A 14,882-nucleotide genomic window follows, 5' to 3' on the forward strand; every position below is an offset into this window, starting at 1 on the left:
CACTATCCTCATTTTTCTTCCATGCAAAAAAATCTCCATCCAATATAGTATGTTTTCCCATTTCTTAAAATATTTGTATGTGGCACTTTGTCGAAGGCCTTTTGTAAGTCTAGGAAAGCACAATCAGCCCATCCATCCCGTTCTTGTATTATATCTACTAGTCTAAGTTGAAACAGATTAAATTTGTAGCACATGATCTTTCCTGTCTGAATCCAAATTGTCTCGAATTTATTATATTGTTTTCTTCCAGGTGTTTTATCCATCAGTTCTTAATAACTTTTTCACAAATTTTGGCTACAGTGCTTTTAAGAGAAACTGGCCTATAATTTGTTGGATCTTCTTTGATTCCTCCTTTATATATTGGAACAATATTGGCCTTTTACAATAATTTTGGTGTTTTCCTTCTTTGAATGAGCAACTTATTATGTTATATATTTTGTCTATTAATTCTTCTTTACATGAGTTGTATCTTACAGGAAGAGGAGATACGCTCGTAGGGTCCCGCCTTTTTATCTCGCAGTCTAGTTTGCTCAATCGTGTATGATGCGTTAGTATGTGTGAGTATGTTTAGTGGTGAATTTGGCACACATTGTTATTTTTAACAGTCGCCAGACGATTGTATTCACTTTGTAAGAACATAAAGTCGTAGAAGATTATCTGCTAATCTGCTTTACAAACTATGTTGACTCAAAAGAGACTTCGCTTTTTCTTCGGTAGCATTTTCCTCTGTAAATTATGCACACCCTCTTTATCATTTTGTGTATTCTATTATCACTATTGGTTCCATATTGAATATTTTCTTTAAAAATCTGTTTGAAAGTTAAATGTTAAACATCAGTTCTTCAGTAACTCGAAAAACACGTTCTTGTCGTTCGTGTTTTAAATTATATAATTCCCTTTGTTCCTTTTTTTATATCCTATTACATGTTAAATACACTATGTGTTAACTCTTAAACAACGGCTTATTGGTTTTTCATTAATAAATAACACTTAGGGATGTTAACATATCTTTATATCATGTTTATCTATCTTCCCTTTTTTTTACTCAAGCGAGCTGCACAATAATCGTTGTTGTTTCTAGTTGCACATAGTGGTGCCGATACATCAAGAAAGTTTTCAATATTTTGTCAAACGTTCATACACCTTGTCAGTCACAGCGTATTGTATAATAAAAACTGTTTATATAACTAAATAAAAACAGTCTTCATGAAATACATCCATCCTCAACAATTATTCATAAAGCTATTTGTCATGCAACACTTCCTGTGGTGTATTTTGATATATCTATAGGTATAGGAGTGTTGCAAAAATGAAAAGTAATCTTTATGTGTTTAAAATTAGATTTGGAATATTTTAATTTCATATATAAATCGTTTATTTTACAGAATACAAATGGTAAGCCAAAGATGCTAACTTGGAGCCAAGTTAGCGGAAATCACAGAGCAGTCGAGCATATGACGCACTCGGCACACCGTTTTGTCGTAGCTTCTGCTCTTGCCAGTGTCTCATCATGGCTCTAGTGGATGCGTTGGCGACGGTCGCCCTCTCATTGTTACTTCCACCATTCTTGGTTGTTTTAGTATCTGTGCTTGTTTTGGCAAGCTTTGGAAAATCTTTAGGCCTCAGACAGAAATATGTGGAGGTTTTACTTAAAGTATTTGAGGTAAGTTTTGCCATTTCAGTTGGTTCAACATATTCGCCGATCGTACATTGTCTGGGATGGTCGAGGGTGATCAACGTAGGTTTGTGCTCCCAAGGCTTGCAGCTGACATTAGGCATTGCTAGCACTATGTCCAGGTATCCGTAAATGTCCGAGGGGCATTTAAAACCCGTGGACTTAAATTCAGGAAGAGAAGCAACAGTTGTGAACATGCATGGAAAGGTGTTCCATAGGATGATGAGAGTGGGAGGGTGGTATGAGCCTGGTCCATTTGATCGCAACAGTTTTTTGAGTTATTTACCGAATTAATACTTTCAAATCCAGTGTTGTGGTTGACCCTACATTTAGTAAATGTTTTTGTTTATATTCTAGGATTATTTACGTTGTGGTTACTCGTACATACAGCATGAATTGGAGAGATGTATTCCCCATGCGGAGAGGTCGATGTATTGTGACAGTAGATCCCAATGACTCATAAATGAGTCCTGGAAGTGGTTCAAAGTCCTTGGATGATGACAGGGGAGTCTGTAAAGACCCCGAACTCAGGGGCGTGTTGGTTTGTTTAAACTGGCCGAGGAATCTGGGAAGAAGACCTGTCATGGTACCAGACTACTCGACGTGTTTGCTGTCAGACGAGCAATGAAGGATGGGATTTGGATGCTGTTGGAATGATTCACTCACATATGATGTTTGTTTATGTTATCGAGGTTGATTTTCTTTGTATGTTGCCATTCAGGTTGTAGTCCTAAACTGTCATTCAGTGCATTTAGGTTCTGTAGGTGATGTACATTGACGGCCTGTGTTGATGATGTGACTTAGGTATTATAATTTTCTTGAGAGCCTGTAATGATTTCCACTATTCTTTCTTGCTCTAGAGGTCCATTTTTTAGTAATAAAGTTACTTTCATTAGAAAGTAGAAACAAATTAATAAAAATTATCCCAAATTTGATGATGAAACGTGAAATGGTTGATATGAATGATGGAACAAAGGTACATTTGCTGGGGCTATAGAAATACATTACTAACAATATAGTTGTCTTTGGGATGTGAGGCATCCCCAGACATGTAGTCTCACTAATTTGTGACTAGTAATGTTTAGTAATTAATGTGTGAAATTAATCATTTAATATGGTTTATTTTATGGGGGGTATTTTGTTTGTAGAGCAGTTGAATCAAATGATTTGCCTTAGTATTTGGTCAGATAAGGGTTGGAAGTGCACAAAACAAAAGTTAGATTGGGTAGTTTATCCAAGTATTAAAATGTAATAGTAAAGTAGATGTTTATACCGGTATTTAATAACCTGGGGCACATGAAGAATTGTCACCCCAGAATGCCCACACGAAGAATAGTCACCCCTTGAGATCACACCTGAAGAACTGTCACCCCATACGCTGAATATCAACAGTGGAATAAAGATTGGGTTTGGTTAGATTAGGTTGAATGAAGGTTATGATTATTGTCATCAACTTATACAAACAAAGAATCATAAACCCGTGATGGCCCACATGAAGAATTGTCACCCTAGGATAGCCCACATGAAGAAACGTGGTTAGGTTAGGTTGAATGAAGGTTATGATTATTGTTATCAACTTATACAAACAAAGAATCGTAAACCCAGGATGGCCCACATGAAGAATTGTCACCCTGTCGAAGTCTGGGGTAACGGTTCTTCATGTGATCCAATAACCTTAAGGTGATAGCATACCAGGAATGATGTTAGTCACAACTGGGGTCACCTTTGACATTTTTTACTCATTGAAGGCAAAGGCATTGGATCCTGTGTTACCCATGATTGACAGCTAATACCCTCCCAAAATAGCAGAGGTTGAAATTGAGACTGCTGAGTTAGCTGACTAAGACGCAATCATTACGCTAAGAAGCTGGTTGGTAGCTGTTGGAATCAGATGCAGGTCTAACAAAGCTGTACATGAAACTTAGATAGGAATTATGGCATTGTGTAATAATTGATACCTTGAGTTTCATTGATTGGAAATTTGTAGCCCCTTGAAGTTGCTGTCAGTTTCCATAGACTCCTCCCATTGATCTAGCTGGAAAGGAACATTGGACTGTTATATGTTGTACTAATGTGGGACTGTTTATAAGTCAGTGGCATATATTGGTAGGTGGGAAGCAGTTGTCAGCTCTCGTATGTGAAAAGTAGAGGAAATCCAAAGATCATGGAGCCCAAAGACAAGAGTGTCATGGACCTCCAAACGGAAGGGAGAGGATGTTGACAGGTTGTGAAGACAGGTGACAGGGAGATTCTTCTCTTTGACATCCATCATACAGGACCGCCACGTTTAGGTACGACTGTTTGGGTCTTGCTGTGATGATTTTGTGTTTAGTTCAGACGAGAACATGTCTGTAATGAGATTGGATATACTTTGGAATACTGTTATTCAAGCACCCAATCAGGAGTAGGAAGTTTGCATTGCAGACTAGGGTCCAACAAAGATATCTAATTCTAATTCTTCATCATCATCTTCGTCATCATCTTCTATTTCTTTACTACTAGTACTACTATTATTATTTGGAGAGCATTTGCCTTTTATATGCTCTTTTGTTGAAAAAGTGTAAAGAAAGGATAGTTGTTGGTGGAAAGTAGAATATCAATATATATATACCAAAAATATTCTGCCTTATAAGGGAGGTTGCTACCCAAGGCATACACACACATTACATCAGTGGAACACTTATTTGTTTTCCATTTTATCTTGACTCCTCATGGATGAAAGACAATCCCTGCCCACTTCTTGGGTCAGAAGTAACAAGACAAAACACCGCATCAGTTCACTAGAATCAGTACAAAGGAGAATAACCAAAATGATACAGGAATTTTTCAGAAATTTACCTTATGAAGAGAGGCATAGGCACCTTAACATACACTCTCTGGAAAGACAGAGTGTGGGGTGATCTAATAGAGGTGTTTAAGTGGATCAAAGGCTTCAACAAGGGTGGTACAAACAAGGATATTCTATTAAGATAACAGGAGAGCACTCACAGTAATGGACAAATTTAGATTTAAGGAAATGGGCAAGAATGTGATTACTAATAGGGTGGTTAACGAATGGAATAGAATTAATAACCATGTAGTGAGTGCTGAAACTATCAGTTATTTTAAGAAATGGTTAGACAACTTTATGGATGGGGATGACATGTGGTAATGGACATGGAAATACCTAGTGTAGGCCTTATGGTCTCTTGCAGTCTCCTTCATTCTTATGTTCTTATGACAGCTGAAGCTGGTTTTTCCCCACTGCTTCATTTACATGGCACCCCTCCCTCCTTGTCCAATCATGAATATAGAATGATAATTATAGAATAGAAAGTAGAGCAATAATAATAGATGATTGTTACCTCAGGTTTGACTAACTGGAAGCCCACAGCTGCATGGTGGCTGTTGGTGGTCCTTATGTCTTCCTGTAAATCTCTGGGAAGATATGGACTGATGTATTAGTGCAGGGCTGTTTTCATGTCACCTGCTTATAGTAGGTGAATTGGAACAGTTGTCAGGTTACCATCTGTGGAAATGTGGAGGATGTGTAGTCATAGTTCATGAAAAGGTCTTTAGCTTAGTTAAGAGACAGTGCTTACATCTCCAGATTGAGTCGAGGATTTTGAAGATGGGCAGCAAGGACATGACTGAAGTCAGAGCAATCATGTGCAGAAACCTGTTGTCGGTTCTTGGGGAATAGTAGATATAGGTATATTGGGCCAAGTCTAAGGAAAGTATCTTAGCCCAGGGTTGCAAGAATGTTGCTGGGCAGTGGGGAATGTCTGACATTGTCCTGCAGGACTGCTGAGAGAGGCTCATTATTGATACAACCAATGATGTATATCTAATTTTATTTTAAATTTGTTTTTGAGGAAATATGTGAAATAAATTCACAGTACATATGCAGTCATATCTTGGTTTATGCAGATCCATGAACAGTTGGATTGAAAAGTACAATTTTTGAGGTGGGTAAATGAGATATATATATATAGGGAGGCAGTTTGCTTTAAGTCCATGACTAGCCGGGATAAGTGGTATTCTGTAGGAATTGTTTTTTCATGAGAGAGGAATTAGCTGATTGTCCAGAGTCCATTATCTGCGTCTTAGAACAGGTATTCTCACCCTGTGGGCCCATGGCATAATTCACTAGTTGGCCATAGACACTTGTTGCTAAGTTTGGCACAGGCCTGTAATGCACAACTAAAATAAAATAGAAAAAAGTTGTAGTATTGGGATTTACTGAAGTACAATTTTAGATTTGAAGTGCAATTGCCCTTCAGTATTTTGAATTACCAGCAATGGTCCATTTAGAAAAAAAGTTTGTCCATTAAAAAGAAAAGAAGTTTGAGAGGTGCTGCCTAAGAGCAGTGCACAGAGCCATTGTTTATAATGAGTGTGGTGGATGGTATATCTAGTTATGTGACAACATTAAGTTTGTTTATACTGTATCTTATGAGACTACAAGAGTTGAGAGACCTCAATAAGGATGTAGTGGTACTTTGTTTGATTTCCATTAAACTATCATAATGGGAAATTACACTACTGAAGTTGTAGGTGGAGTGAGGTTAATCCATTAACTGTGGGAGCTTCTTCAACGAATGGAATATCATAACTATTTCCTGTAACATGTAAAGGTGTAGGTCATGGTGAAGTGATAAGAAAGATAGGAACCCTTCAGCTATGATAGGATTCTAACACCTCTGCATTGAGTATATATCCAACAAAGCTTTAGAGATTCTGCAAAGTAGTCTGAGTATCGTGGTAATTGGAGTTGAGTGGTATAATATGCTGGTCAATGGACATGGTGGAACTTGAGTGGTATGAGCATCATCAAAGGACTTGTTACTTGTGATTGTCATCTTGGTTTAAGTTTATGAGATTGGGGATTTGGTGAAACAACACTCTTTGTCTTGTAGAGGAAGATTAGGGTTGTTATATGGTACTATCATTGTTGCTGGAATTCTCTCTACGTTTAGTTGGGGGCTTTGTCCCTCAACAGGTAGCTGTGCAACATCATATTTTATTTTGTATGCATCAGCCCATAATACTTTTCATTATCTTAATTCATACTGGGTGGCTTCTGACCCATCAGTGGTTGGGTGATAGGTGTGACCTTTCATCTACAAGGAGCTAAGATAGAACAAGACAGCATCTAGGTGTTGAGTGGGTGAAAGGTGGATGTATGCCTTGACTAGTCCACCCTCCCTTGTATAAGGGGATAAGGGGCATTTTGGTACTCATGTTTTATTACTTGGAAAACCACAGCTTCATAGTGGCTGGCAGCAGTCCTCAGGTTATTGTTTGTACTGTAGTATGAGAGAGACAGTTTATGGTCATGGGAATAGGAGTGCAGCTGACAGTTTTCAACTATCCTTTTTTGAAACGATGGAGGAGGTGCAGTGTTTGGAAATGAGGGTGTTGATGGCAGGGAGAAGAGTCTCTCAGCCATCTATCTTGCAGAATCATTAGTCCCTTAGTACAAGAACTTAACAATATTGAAAGGAGTGCTGTTACTTAGTTCTTTGAAATTTTTACCTTTTGTACAGAGTTTGAGAAGGTGTGTGGAAGAAGGAAGCTGAAGATAAATGTGGGCAAAAGTAAGGTGATGAGATGTACAAGGGGAGAGAGTGACAGCAGGCTGGAGGTGAGCATTAAGGGTGAAAGACTGGAGGAAGTGGATAGTTTTAGATACTTGGGTGCGAGTGTGGCAGGAAAGGGAGGAGTGGGGGTGGAGGTAGAATGTAAATTGAGAGAAGCGAGTAAATGCCTTGGTGGGTTGAAAAGTGTAATGAGAAATAGACATCTGGGAATAGATGCTAAAAGGAGGTTATATGAAGGAGTGATTGTGCCAACAGCATTGTACGGGGCAGAAACATGGAACATAAGAGGAAGAGAGAAGGAGTTTGAATGTGTTTGAGATGAAATATCTGAGAAGTATGATAGGGGTTACTAGGCTGGATAGAGTGAGAAATGAGGAGGTGAGGAGAAGAACAGGGGTGGAAAGGGAAGTGGGAGATAGGGTTGATGAAAGAGTGTTGGGATGGTTTGGACACATGGAAAGAATGAGTGAAGAAAGATTAGTAAAAGAAGTGTGGAAGGAGTGAATATGAGGGGGCGTCCTAGGATGAGATGGATGGATGGGGTGAAAGGGGCATTACAAAAGAGAGGAATGTCTGTGGAGGAAGGACGGGAGAGGACAGAAGATAGGGGTGAATGGAGAGGGGTTGTGTATAGATGAGGCTGTGATGCATGAGTGGGTGGGGGGTGAGGAAAAGAAATTGACGCAGCCTGAAGGGATTTCTCCCCGTCTTCTCCTTTTCTACGGAGGGAGGGGGGGTCACCGAATTTATAAAACAGCTTTGCTGTGGATGTGCTGTGTCTTGCGACACTGCTTCTGACCCAGGGGAGTGGACAGGATGCAGGGATGACCTGTCATCCAGGAGGTGCCAAGATAAGAGGTAGGGAGGAGGGTGGAGGGGAGTGGAATATATAGGAAATGGAATGGATGGGAATGGTTTCTATGCCTTTTTCTTTTTGGCTACCCCCGTGAGCCTTTGGTATATGTATGTATGTCCAGGATTGAAATGCTTTGAGAAATCTGGATTGATTCCTTGTATGGTAAAAGTCCTTCAGCTAAGATAGAAGGAATGGAATTGAAATAATCTGCAGTCAATCAAACTGTTGCCCCTAGTCTTTCTCGCAGAAGACCTACAGCCCATAGGTAAATGGGAACAGCCTCTTGGTAGGTCCACAAGTCACTATTGGAAGATGTGTTATGTTGCCTAGGGATTGTTAGTGTTGGGTATTCTAGTATAAGGTGTTCTGTATCTTCTGTGTGTTGGTTGCATCTAAGGCTGTTTGAATCTGTGGCGAGACCTATTCTATGTTGATTCTGTTTTAATGCTGGATGGTGTCCTGAGCACAAGTGGGCCAGTATGGTTCTTATCATTTGTGGGAAGGTTTTTACTGCAGGGCTTATGTCTGGGGGTTGTTGGAGTATTGAGTTTGGTGGTTTGTCTTGAAGACCTTGTTTAGTGATCTTGGTGTATGTGTGTACCTGTTTGTAGTATACAGGAAAGGATCAACACTTGTTGGTTCAGTCTCCTACTCTTCAGTTTATCATACCTACCCTCAAATTCATGTACATTTCCAACTTAATCAGTATCCTTGATTTCCAGTTATCATATTTTGTGTAATGCGGTCATTAAGACAAAGGATTACAAAGGCGGAGCATGCCGACAGGAGACCTTTTGATCCATATCTAGGTCGGATGCGAAAAAAAAAATCATATTAATAATAAAACAATAAATAAAAACTATAATAATGTAAATAACAAATAAAATACATAAATAAATGCATAGGTATAGTTAAATAATAAACAAACAGGTAAATAGTAAATAATAATAAATTGACATATAACTAATAATAAATGAAAATCAGACAGACAAATGATAACAAAACAAAAACAAATAATATAAGATAAATTATAATCATTACAGCATCTTACTTAGGTATTTATCTAACTGATTCTTAAAGCTTCGAACTGAACTACATTGCACTACCTCTGCAGGAAGTTTATTCCATTCATTTACACTATTAGTGGTTAGAAAATGAAGCTCATGTTGATGTATTGGTCATTTCATATTCTACTATTAGTGGTTAGAAAATGAAGCTCATGTTGATGTATTGGTCATTTTATATTCTTAATGCTACCATGAATTGTATCACAGGGTGTTCACTCATCTTCAAGGGCAGGTAGATAAGATGAGGCAAGGTAGATGGGGAGAAGTTAACTGGGTATGCAAGATAGAGCATGTGGGGGGAGGGGTAGAAGATGGAATGGAAGACATGTGGTGGTGTAGATGCTTTGCTTGATGATGGCCTTTATCGTATGGACTAGTGACAGAATCAACCCCACATTTGCATATCTGTTCTGTGTTGTTGCTGTTCTTTTGATTTATAGAAATAGGGAAAGTTGTGGCAATTTTACTTTTGGATTGAGATGACATGGAATTTGTAGTCATCAAACAGTACCATAATTTAATATAGATTTTCCTCCACTGCATTAGAACAAGTCTAGATAAAAAGTATCAAGTGCAAGTACTTTTACATTATTTTTAATAAATCCTAAATTTGATAACTTGTGCTGTAACAAAACTTAAACACACCTTCTGTCATATCACATGAACTTATCACACCAAATAACTCTCAGTTCTATTTTGCTCAGGCACCTGCAATGGCTTCCTCCCAGGATCCCAGGGTCGATGCAAAAACGCATTCACATAGATCACATTAAAAAAAAAGACTACTCCACCAAATTCCACCCAGAAAGCAACCCAACAGAGGTTGCTGTCAGGAAAGTCAAGAGTACTAGCACGTCTATATTTTGATAACCACTTTTCACTGAAACAGTACTGACAATTCACCTTACGAGTCCATAACTCACTCAAGACAGCATCACAAAATCGTGTCACTGAGTGACTTGTGGGCTGATTGCTGACAGAGGTATGAATCTCCTGCAAGAGAAAGATGGGCAGTGGATAAATTGATGAGTTTTGTGGTATACAATTTTATATTTTCATGTAAGTAAAGATCAAGTAAAGTTGAATTCAAAACACTTGACTGTGGTTGTTTGGCACTTTGGCATGTGGCAATATAGTTTTTTTTTACTATTGTCAGGTGAAATTTTAAGGACTTCAACCATGTATAGTGGATATTAAGGATGGTTACAACTTGCTTCAGGAAGTGATTACACTGTGGTGTGGTTTGAAATCCACAGCATTGTTGGGTTACCAGTATTCTATAGTTTTGTGTATAGACTGAGTTCTAATTTGGTGAACAATGGTAGATGATAGGGTATATACGATTTAGGATAGCTAGGAAGAAATGGAAGTTGCAAATTAGACCTATTTGTTCTTGAAATTGTTCTTGTATACAATCTCAATGACTTTAAGGATAGTATATATTGCTTGTTTAACTTGTGAGGGGCAGATAGATGAATGGAGTTATTGACAGTACTTGTTCAATTTGTTGGTAGCAAGGATGCTTTTGCAAATTGAGTGGTTGTCTCGTACTGCTGTATTCCGGTAATTGAATTGGCTTGTCCTTGTGATAGGTTAAGGTATTCCATAGGTATATTTTTTTGTCAGGGATTTGTGTACGTGACTTTTTGATAATTGATTATCTTTTCAACCACATAGTACATTGTGGTGCAGAATATTTTTTGCATGTTATTGAAGTTTTCTATTTTACACCGCATGGATTTGGTTGTAGATTAGTTTTGGTGTGATAATATTAATGCTCTTGAATATTTTTTTCATATATTCTGTTTTTGTTTGTTGATCAGTATGGTATATTGCTTACCAAGCAAGGTGTGCAAGCTGTGGTCTTGCAGTGAATTTCATGTGGAGACTGCTGGGCTTTGGAATGTGAGTTGCAATTAACCTTCCCCAATACTTTTTCAGGATGGCAACAGGATACTTGTCAAGAAGGTATTTTAAGATATTTTTTAATCCATGTTGTGCTTTTCTCTGCCAACTTGCTTCCTCATGCATGTCTTGCATGCTTGCATCTTTTCCTACTAAATATTAAGTAAACTAACAGTACTTAAGTTTGAAGGGTTTATTTATGTCCAAGATAATGGTAAGAGAATAGTACTGAATGGTTTTAGTGGTGGTAATGTTTTAACAATGGTCTTCAAACATTTTCCCCCCTTCAATCTTGAGTTTTATTCGACTCTTCATTACAATTCACACCCACAATGATGAGTCTTGACAACTGAAAAATTATGTTTTGTATGTAAATATATAGTGACATACTGATACATATACTGTACCTTGTTAAGGGTTGCATTTTAGATTTACATTTCATGTGGTAATGTGATTAAGTATTGACTAATGTAAGGATTTGTGGTAAATAATTTAGACTTAGTTTATTTTAAGTCATGCAACCTAAAGTTTGAAGAACATTGCTATATAACATCATAGTACAATGTTGTGATTATGTAAACTTGTGATACATACATGTTTGGTCATGTAAATACTTAATGCATAGTTTTCAACCATGTGTGTGTATGTATATATATATATGTATGTGTGTGTGTGTGTGTATATATATATATATATATATAATTATATATATATATATATATACTTGAAATCATGTATATATATATATATATATATATATATATATATATATATATATATATACATACATACATAATGCCTTCTGTAAGAAGAAATAAAACTGTTTTTGTGTTACAACACTAGTTAGAAGAAATACATTATGTAGCCAGAAATAAGTAAACTTACTTGTTGAGTCTTGTAATGTCCTTGGTGTATTAAGCTGAGATCACATTGGCACCTGATTGTAGTAACCATCATTTTGAAGTAGTAACTAGGCTATTTACTGCAATTCTGTTCAGGTCACACTTAGGCAGTCATAATCAGAAAGATTGCCTAACATATTAAAGTTCCTTTTCCAATGAGAGTGTTAAAGAAATGGCTTTAAATTTTTGTTGTTGCAGCAGCCATAATTAACGAGATTCAGAAATGTGCTGATATTTGTGACCAACGTGACCTCAGCTGCAAATAAAATGTGTGTGATACTAACAGACACACCTTATAGATAATATAATTTGTATAGATATTGCACAGGTTGATTTAGATCTAGACAAAAGGCTTGACATGTGACCTGTGATGTGTGAGACACAAGTACCTGTGTAGATCTTTTAGTAGTTTCCTGTAAAGTACAATTTAGTTTAGTGGATACACAGCAAGTGACATCACAAATGTATAACATTTTAGAATATCATTACTAGTAGTGATGTAGGGATTTGCAGTTGTGACATGATTACTGAATTGGAATATTTTATTGTCCCCATGAGGTGTTGTGTTATTGTTACTTGCTTTGTGATGGTTTCACAGACCACACAACCATTCTTCACAGATTGCACTGCCATGGAATGGAAAAGAACAGAACGTACTGGTGGACTTACACCACAAAAGCATTTAATTTTCCATCATAACAAAAGAAACTAAACAACCACTCACACAGAACAGTAGAGGGAGTTGCTGTGCAAGCTCATAAAGTAGGCTACATAAAATGTCACAAATTGTCAATCACAGATCCATATTCATAGAAGAATTGACCAGAGAATTGAAACACACATTTGCCATTCCACCAGTGTAACGTATACAACACTCTCCCAACAACTAAAGTAGGGCTTCAGCAAGAAAGCACCACCTGTCAGAATTGTAATAGTGGCATTAGATATGGTAAGGTATTTTGATGCTGTCCGAAGACATGTTTTGTCAAATAAAATCATAGAAACGTGAATGCACAACAGTGATAGATGGTTGGCAAACCAATAACTCCATATAAACAACTCGAACTACGCTTAACAATGCGTTCACAGCATGGTATCTAACAATTAAGAAGACTTAGTGTACAAACAGGACAGAATAAAGGCTGAAGCTTCAAAATAACAACAGCATGATGTCTACACTCAAACTAGAATTTTTCTTATAGAACAGTGGATGAGAATAATAGGCACACAACTCCAGCAGTATTTTACAACATTGAGAACAACTTACCTAGAGCATTCCATAATATGTCCAAACGAAGACACTCCTGAATTGATTGTCAAATTCAATACTTCACCAAATTCCCCAAGAAGTCAACCCAGCAGAGAATTCACTTGTAGGACCATTTTGCCTTGCTACTTTCTGTATGTAAAAGCTACTCTATACATGGTAGTATTTTAATGTGCATTTGTGAGATATTCCTGCTATTTTTCTAAAGTCTATGTCGTGTTCCTTTATCTAAACTTCAATTCTTTTCTTTTTACTCTTTTCTTTTTTTTGTAGAAGGGTGTATATAACCTTATTAGGTTTGCACTGAATTACTGAGGCATTTGTGGAAGGGGATAATTTTAAATAAGATTAGTTCTCTAGTCATGTTGTAGTAATTCTTTTAAAGGGGATCTAGAAATGTTTGAACTGGTTTAATTTTGTAGGAGTTTATTAAGATGGTAGATAGTTAAAATACGTATTTGGCATTGTTGACATAACAGCATCGGCTCTTCAGGTTTTATTTTTTATTAATTTATTTTTAATATTTTTCTTTTAATTAGAAATGCTTTTATTACTTATATGTATCATTAATTTTATGTTACTTGTTCATACTTATTTTAATTTCCAGCTTTAATATTTTATTGCTGATTAACTAATTTGAGATTTTATTAGATTATTTGGTTGCTAGTATACCCCCTTTGCTGGTGGTAGCTTGTTCATATCCTTTGGTTATGGCTTAAGTCTTTTACTTTGCTTTGGATAGAATAGGTTCTCAGGTTCTAATTTTTTTACTTTTCTTTTGATAATTCCTTTGCTTTCCAGAGATCTTTTGTTCATTGATAACTTGTAAAGGTGGTGGCAGATCGTTACTTTTCTTTTAGATTAAGATATATTTGTAAGCTTGTGTTGCTGTTCATGCCTGCAAATTTTTATTGTATAAAACATAAACATATGACATGCATTAGATTAATATCTACAACATCATCACATTGCATTGTGGTATATCAGTATAATCTCCCCTAGCAGTACAGTGCAAATTGGAAGTTGTGCATAGATATTAGGATTACCCACGACCTTGCAGAGTTGTCTGATTTAGTGGGCAAATGTAGGCTCCCTTGATAAATCCTAAAATAACAGAAGAAAATATAATTGTGTATTATGGTGAGGGATGATTGTTTCTCATCGGATTACCCGTGTAACAGAATTTAAAGTTGCTCAGTGAAAAATTTTGTGTGAGCAGATTTTAATGCAAGAGGGTTTATTTCATTTGACGATACAAAATTGTATATTTTTGTTATTTCAAGGCATAGTGTTCCTTGAATAATACAGAAGTATATTTTTATAAATATATTCATATACAGTCAGTCATTCCGTTAGCCCATTGAGGCTGCCCCTCCTTGTGGAGGTCGGCAGTTTTTGTGCTGAGTTTTGGAGATTGGAGAGGTGGTCTAGTTGTTTGAAGTTCACTGGTATTGCGATGTATCCTCTCCCATCCTTTGTCCCCATGTCAGGTCACACAGTGGATAGGAACAGCAGGACAGCACCTATTCTTATACATACATGGAACTAAGAGCATTAGTTGATAGTTCCATGTAGACATTACTGCAATAATTAATTATTAATCTAAGTGAACATTGTTCAGGTGTACA

The 14,882-nt window shown here is 36.9% G+C and overlaps 1 protein-coding gene across 4 annotated transcripts in view; it reads left to right on the top strand.

Annotated features, from left to right (window-relative positions):
- The first annotated feature begins 1,466 nt into the window (after positions 1-1,466).
- Gpat4 (Glycerol-3-phosphate acyltransferase 4) overlaps positions 1,467-14,882 on the top strand; it is a 69,749-nt gene continuing 56,333 nt past the window's right edge. For 3 of the 4 annotated variants that reach the window (XM_076187518.1, XM_076187522.1, XM_076187532.1), the window contains exons 1-2: positions 1,468-1,663; positions 11,122-11,148. In XM_076187518.1, the coding sequence (XP_076043633.1) occupies positions 1,511-1,663; positions 11,122-11,148 (180 nt within the window). In that variant the 5' untranslated portion in view covers positions 1,468-1,510. Of the gene's footprint in view, positions 1,664-11,121; positions 11,149-14,882 lie in introns of all 4 variants that reach the window. The other variant, XM_076187528.1, reaches the window with a different exon arrangement.

Source organism: Oratosquilla oratoria, chromosome 1 (genome assembly GCF_046742065.1).
Source record: "Oratosquilla oratoria isolate Oo_2021 chromosome 1, ASM4674206v1, whole genome shotgun sequence".
NCBI classification, from domain to species: domain Eukaryota; kingdom Metazoa; phylum Arthropoda; class Malacostraca; order Stomatopoda; family Squillidae; genus Oratosquilla; species Oratosquilla oratoria.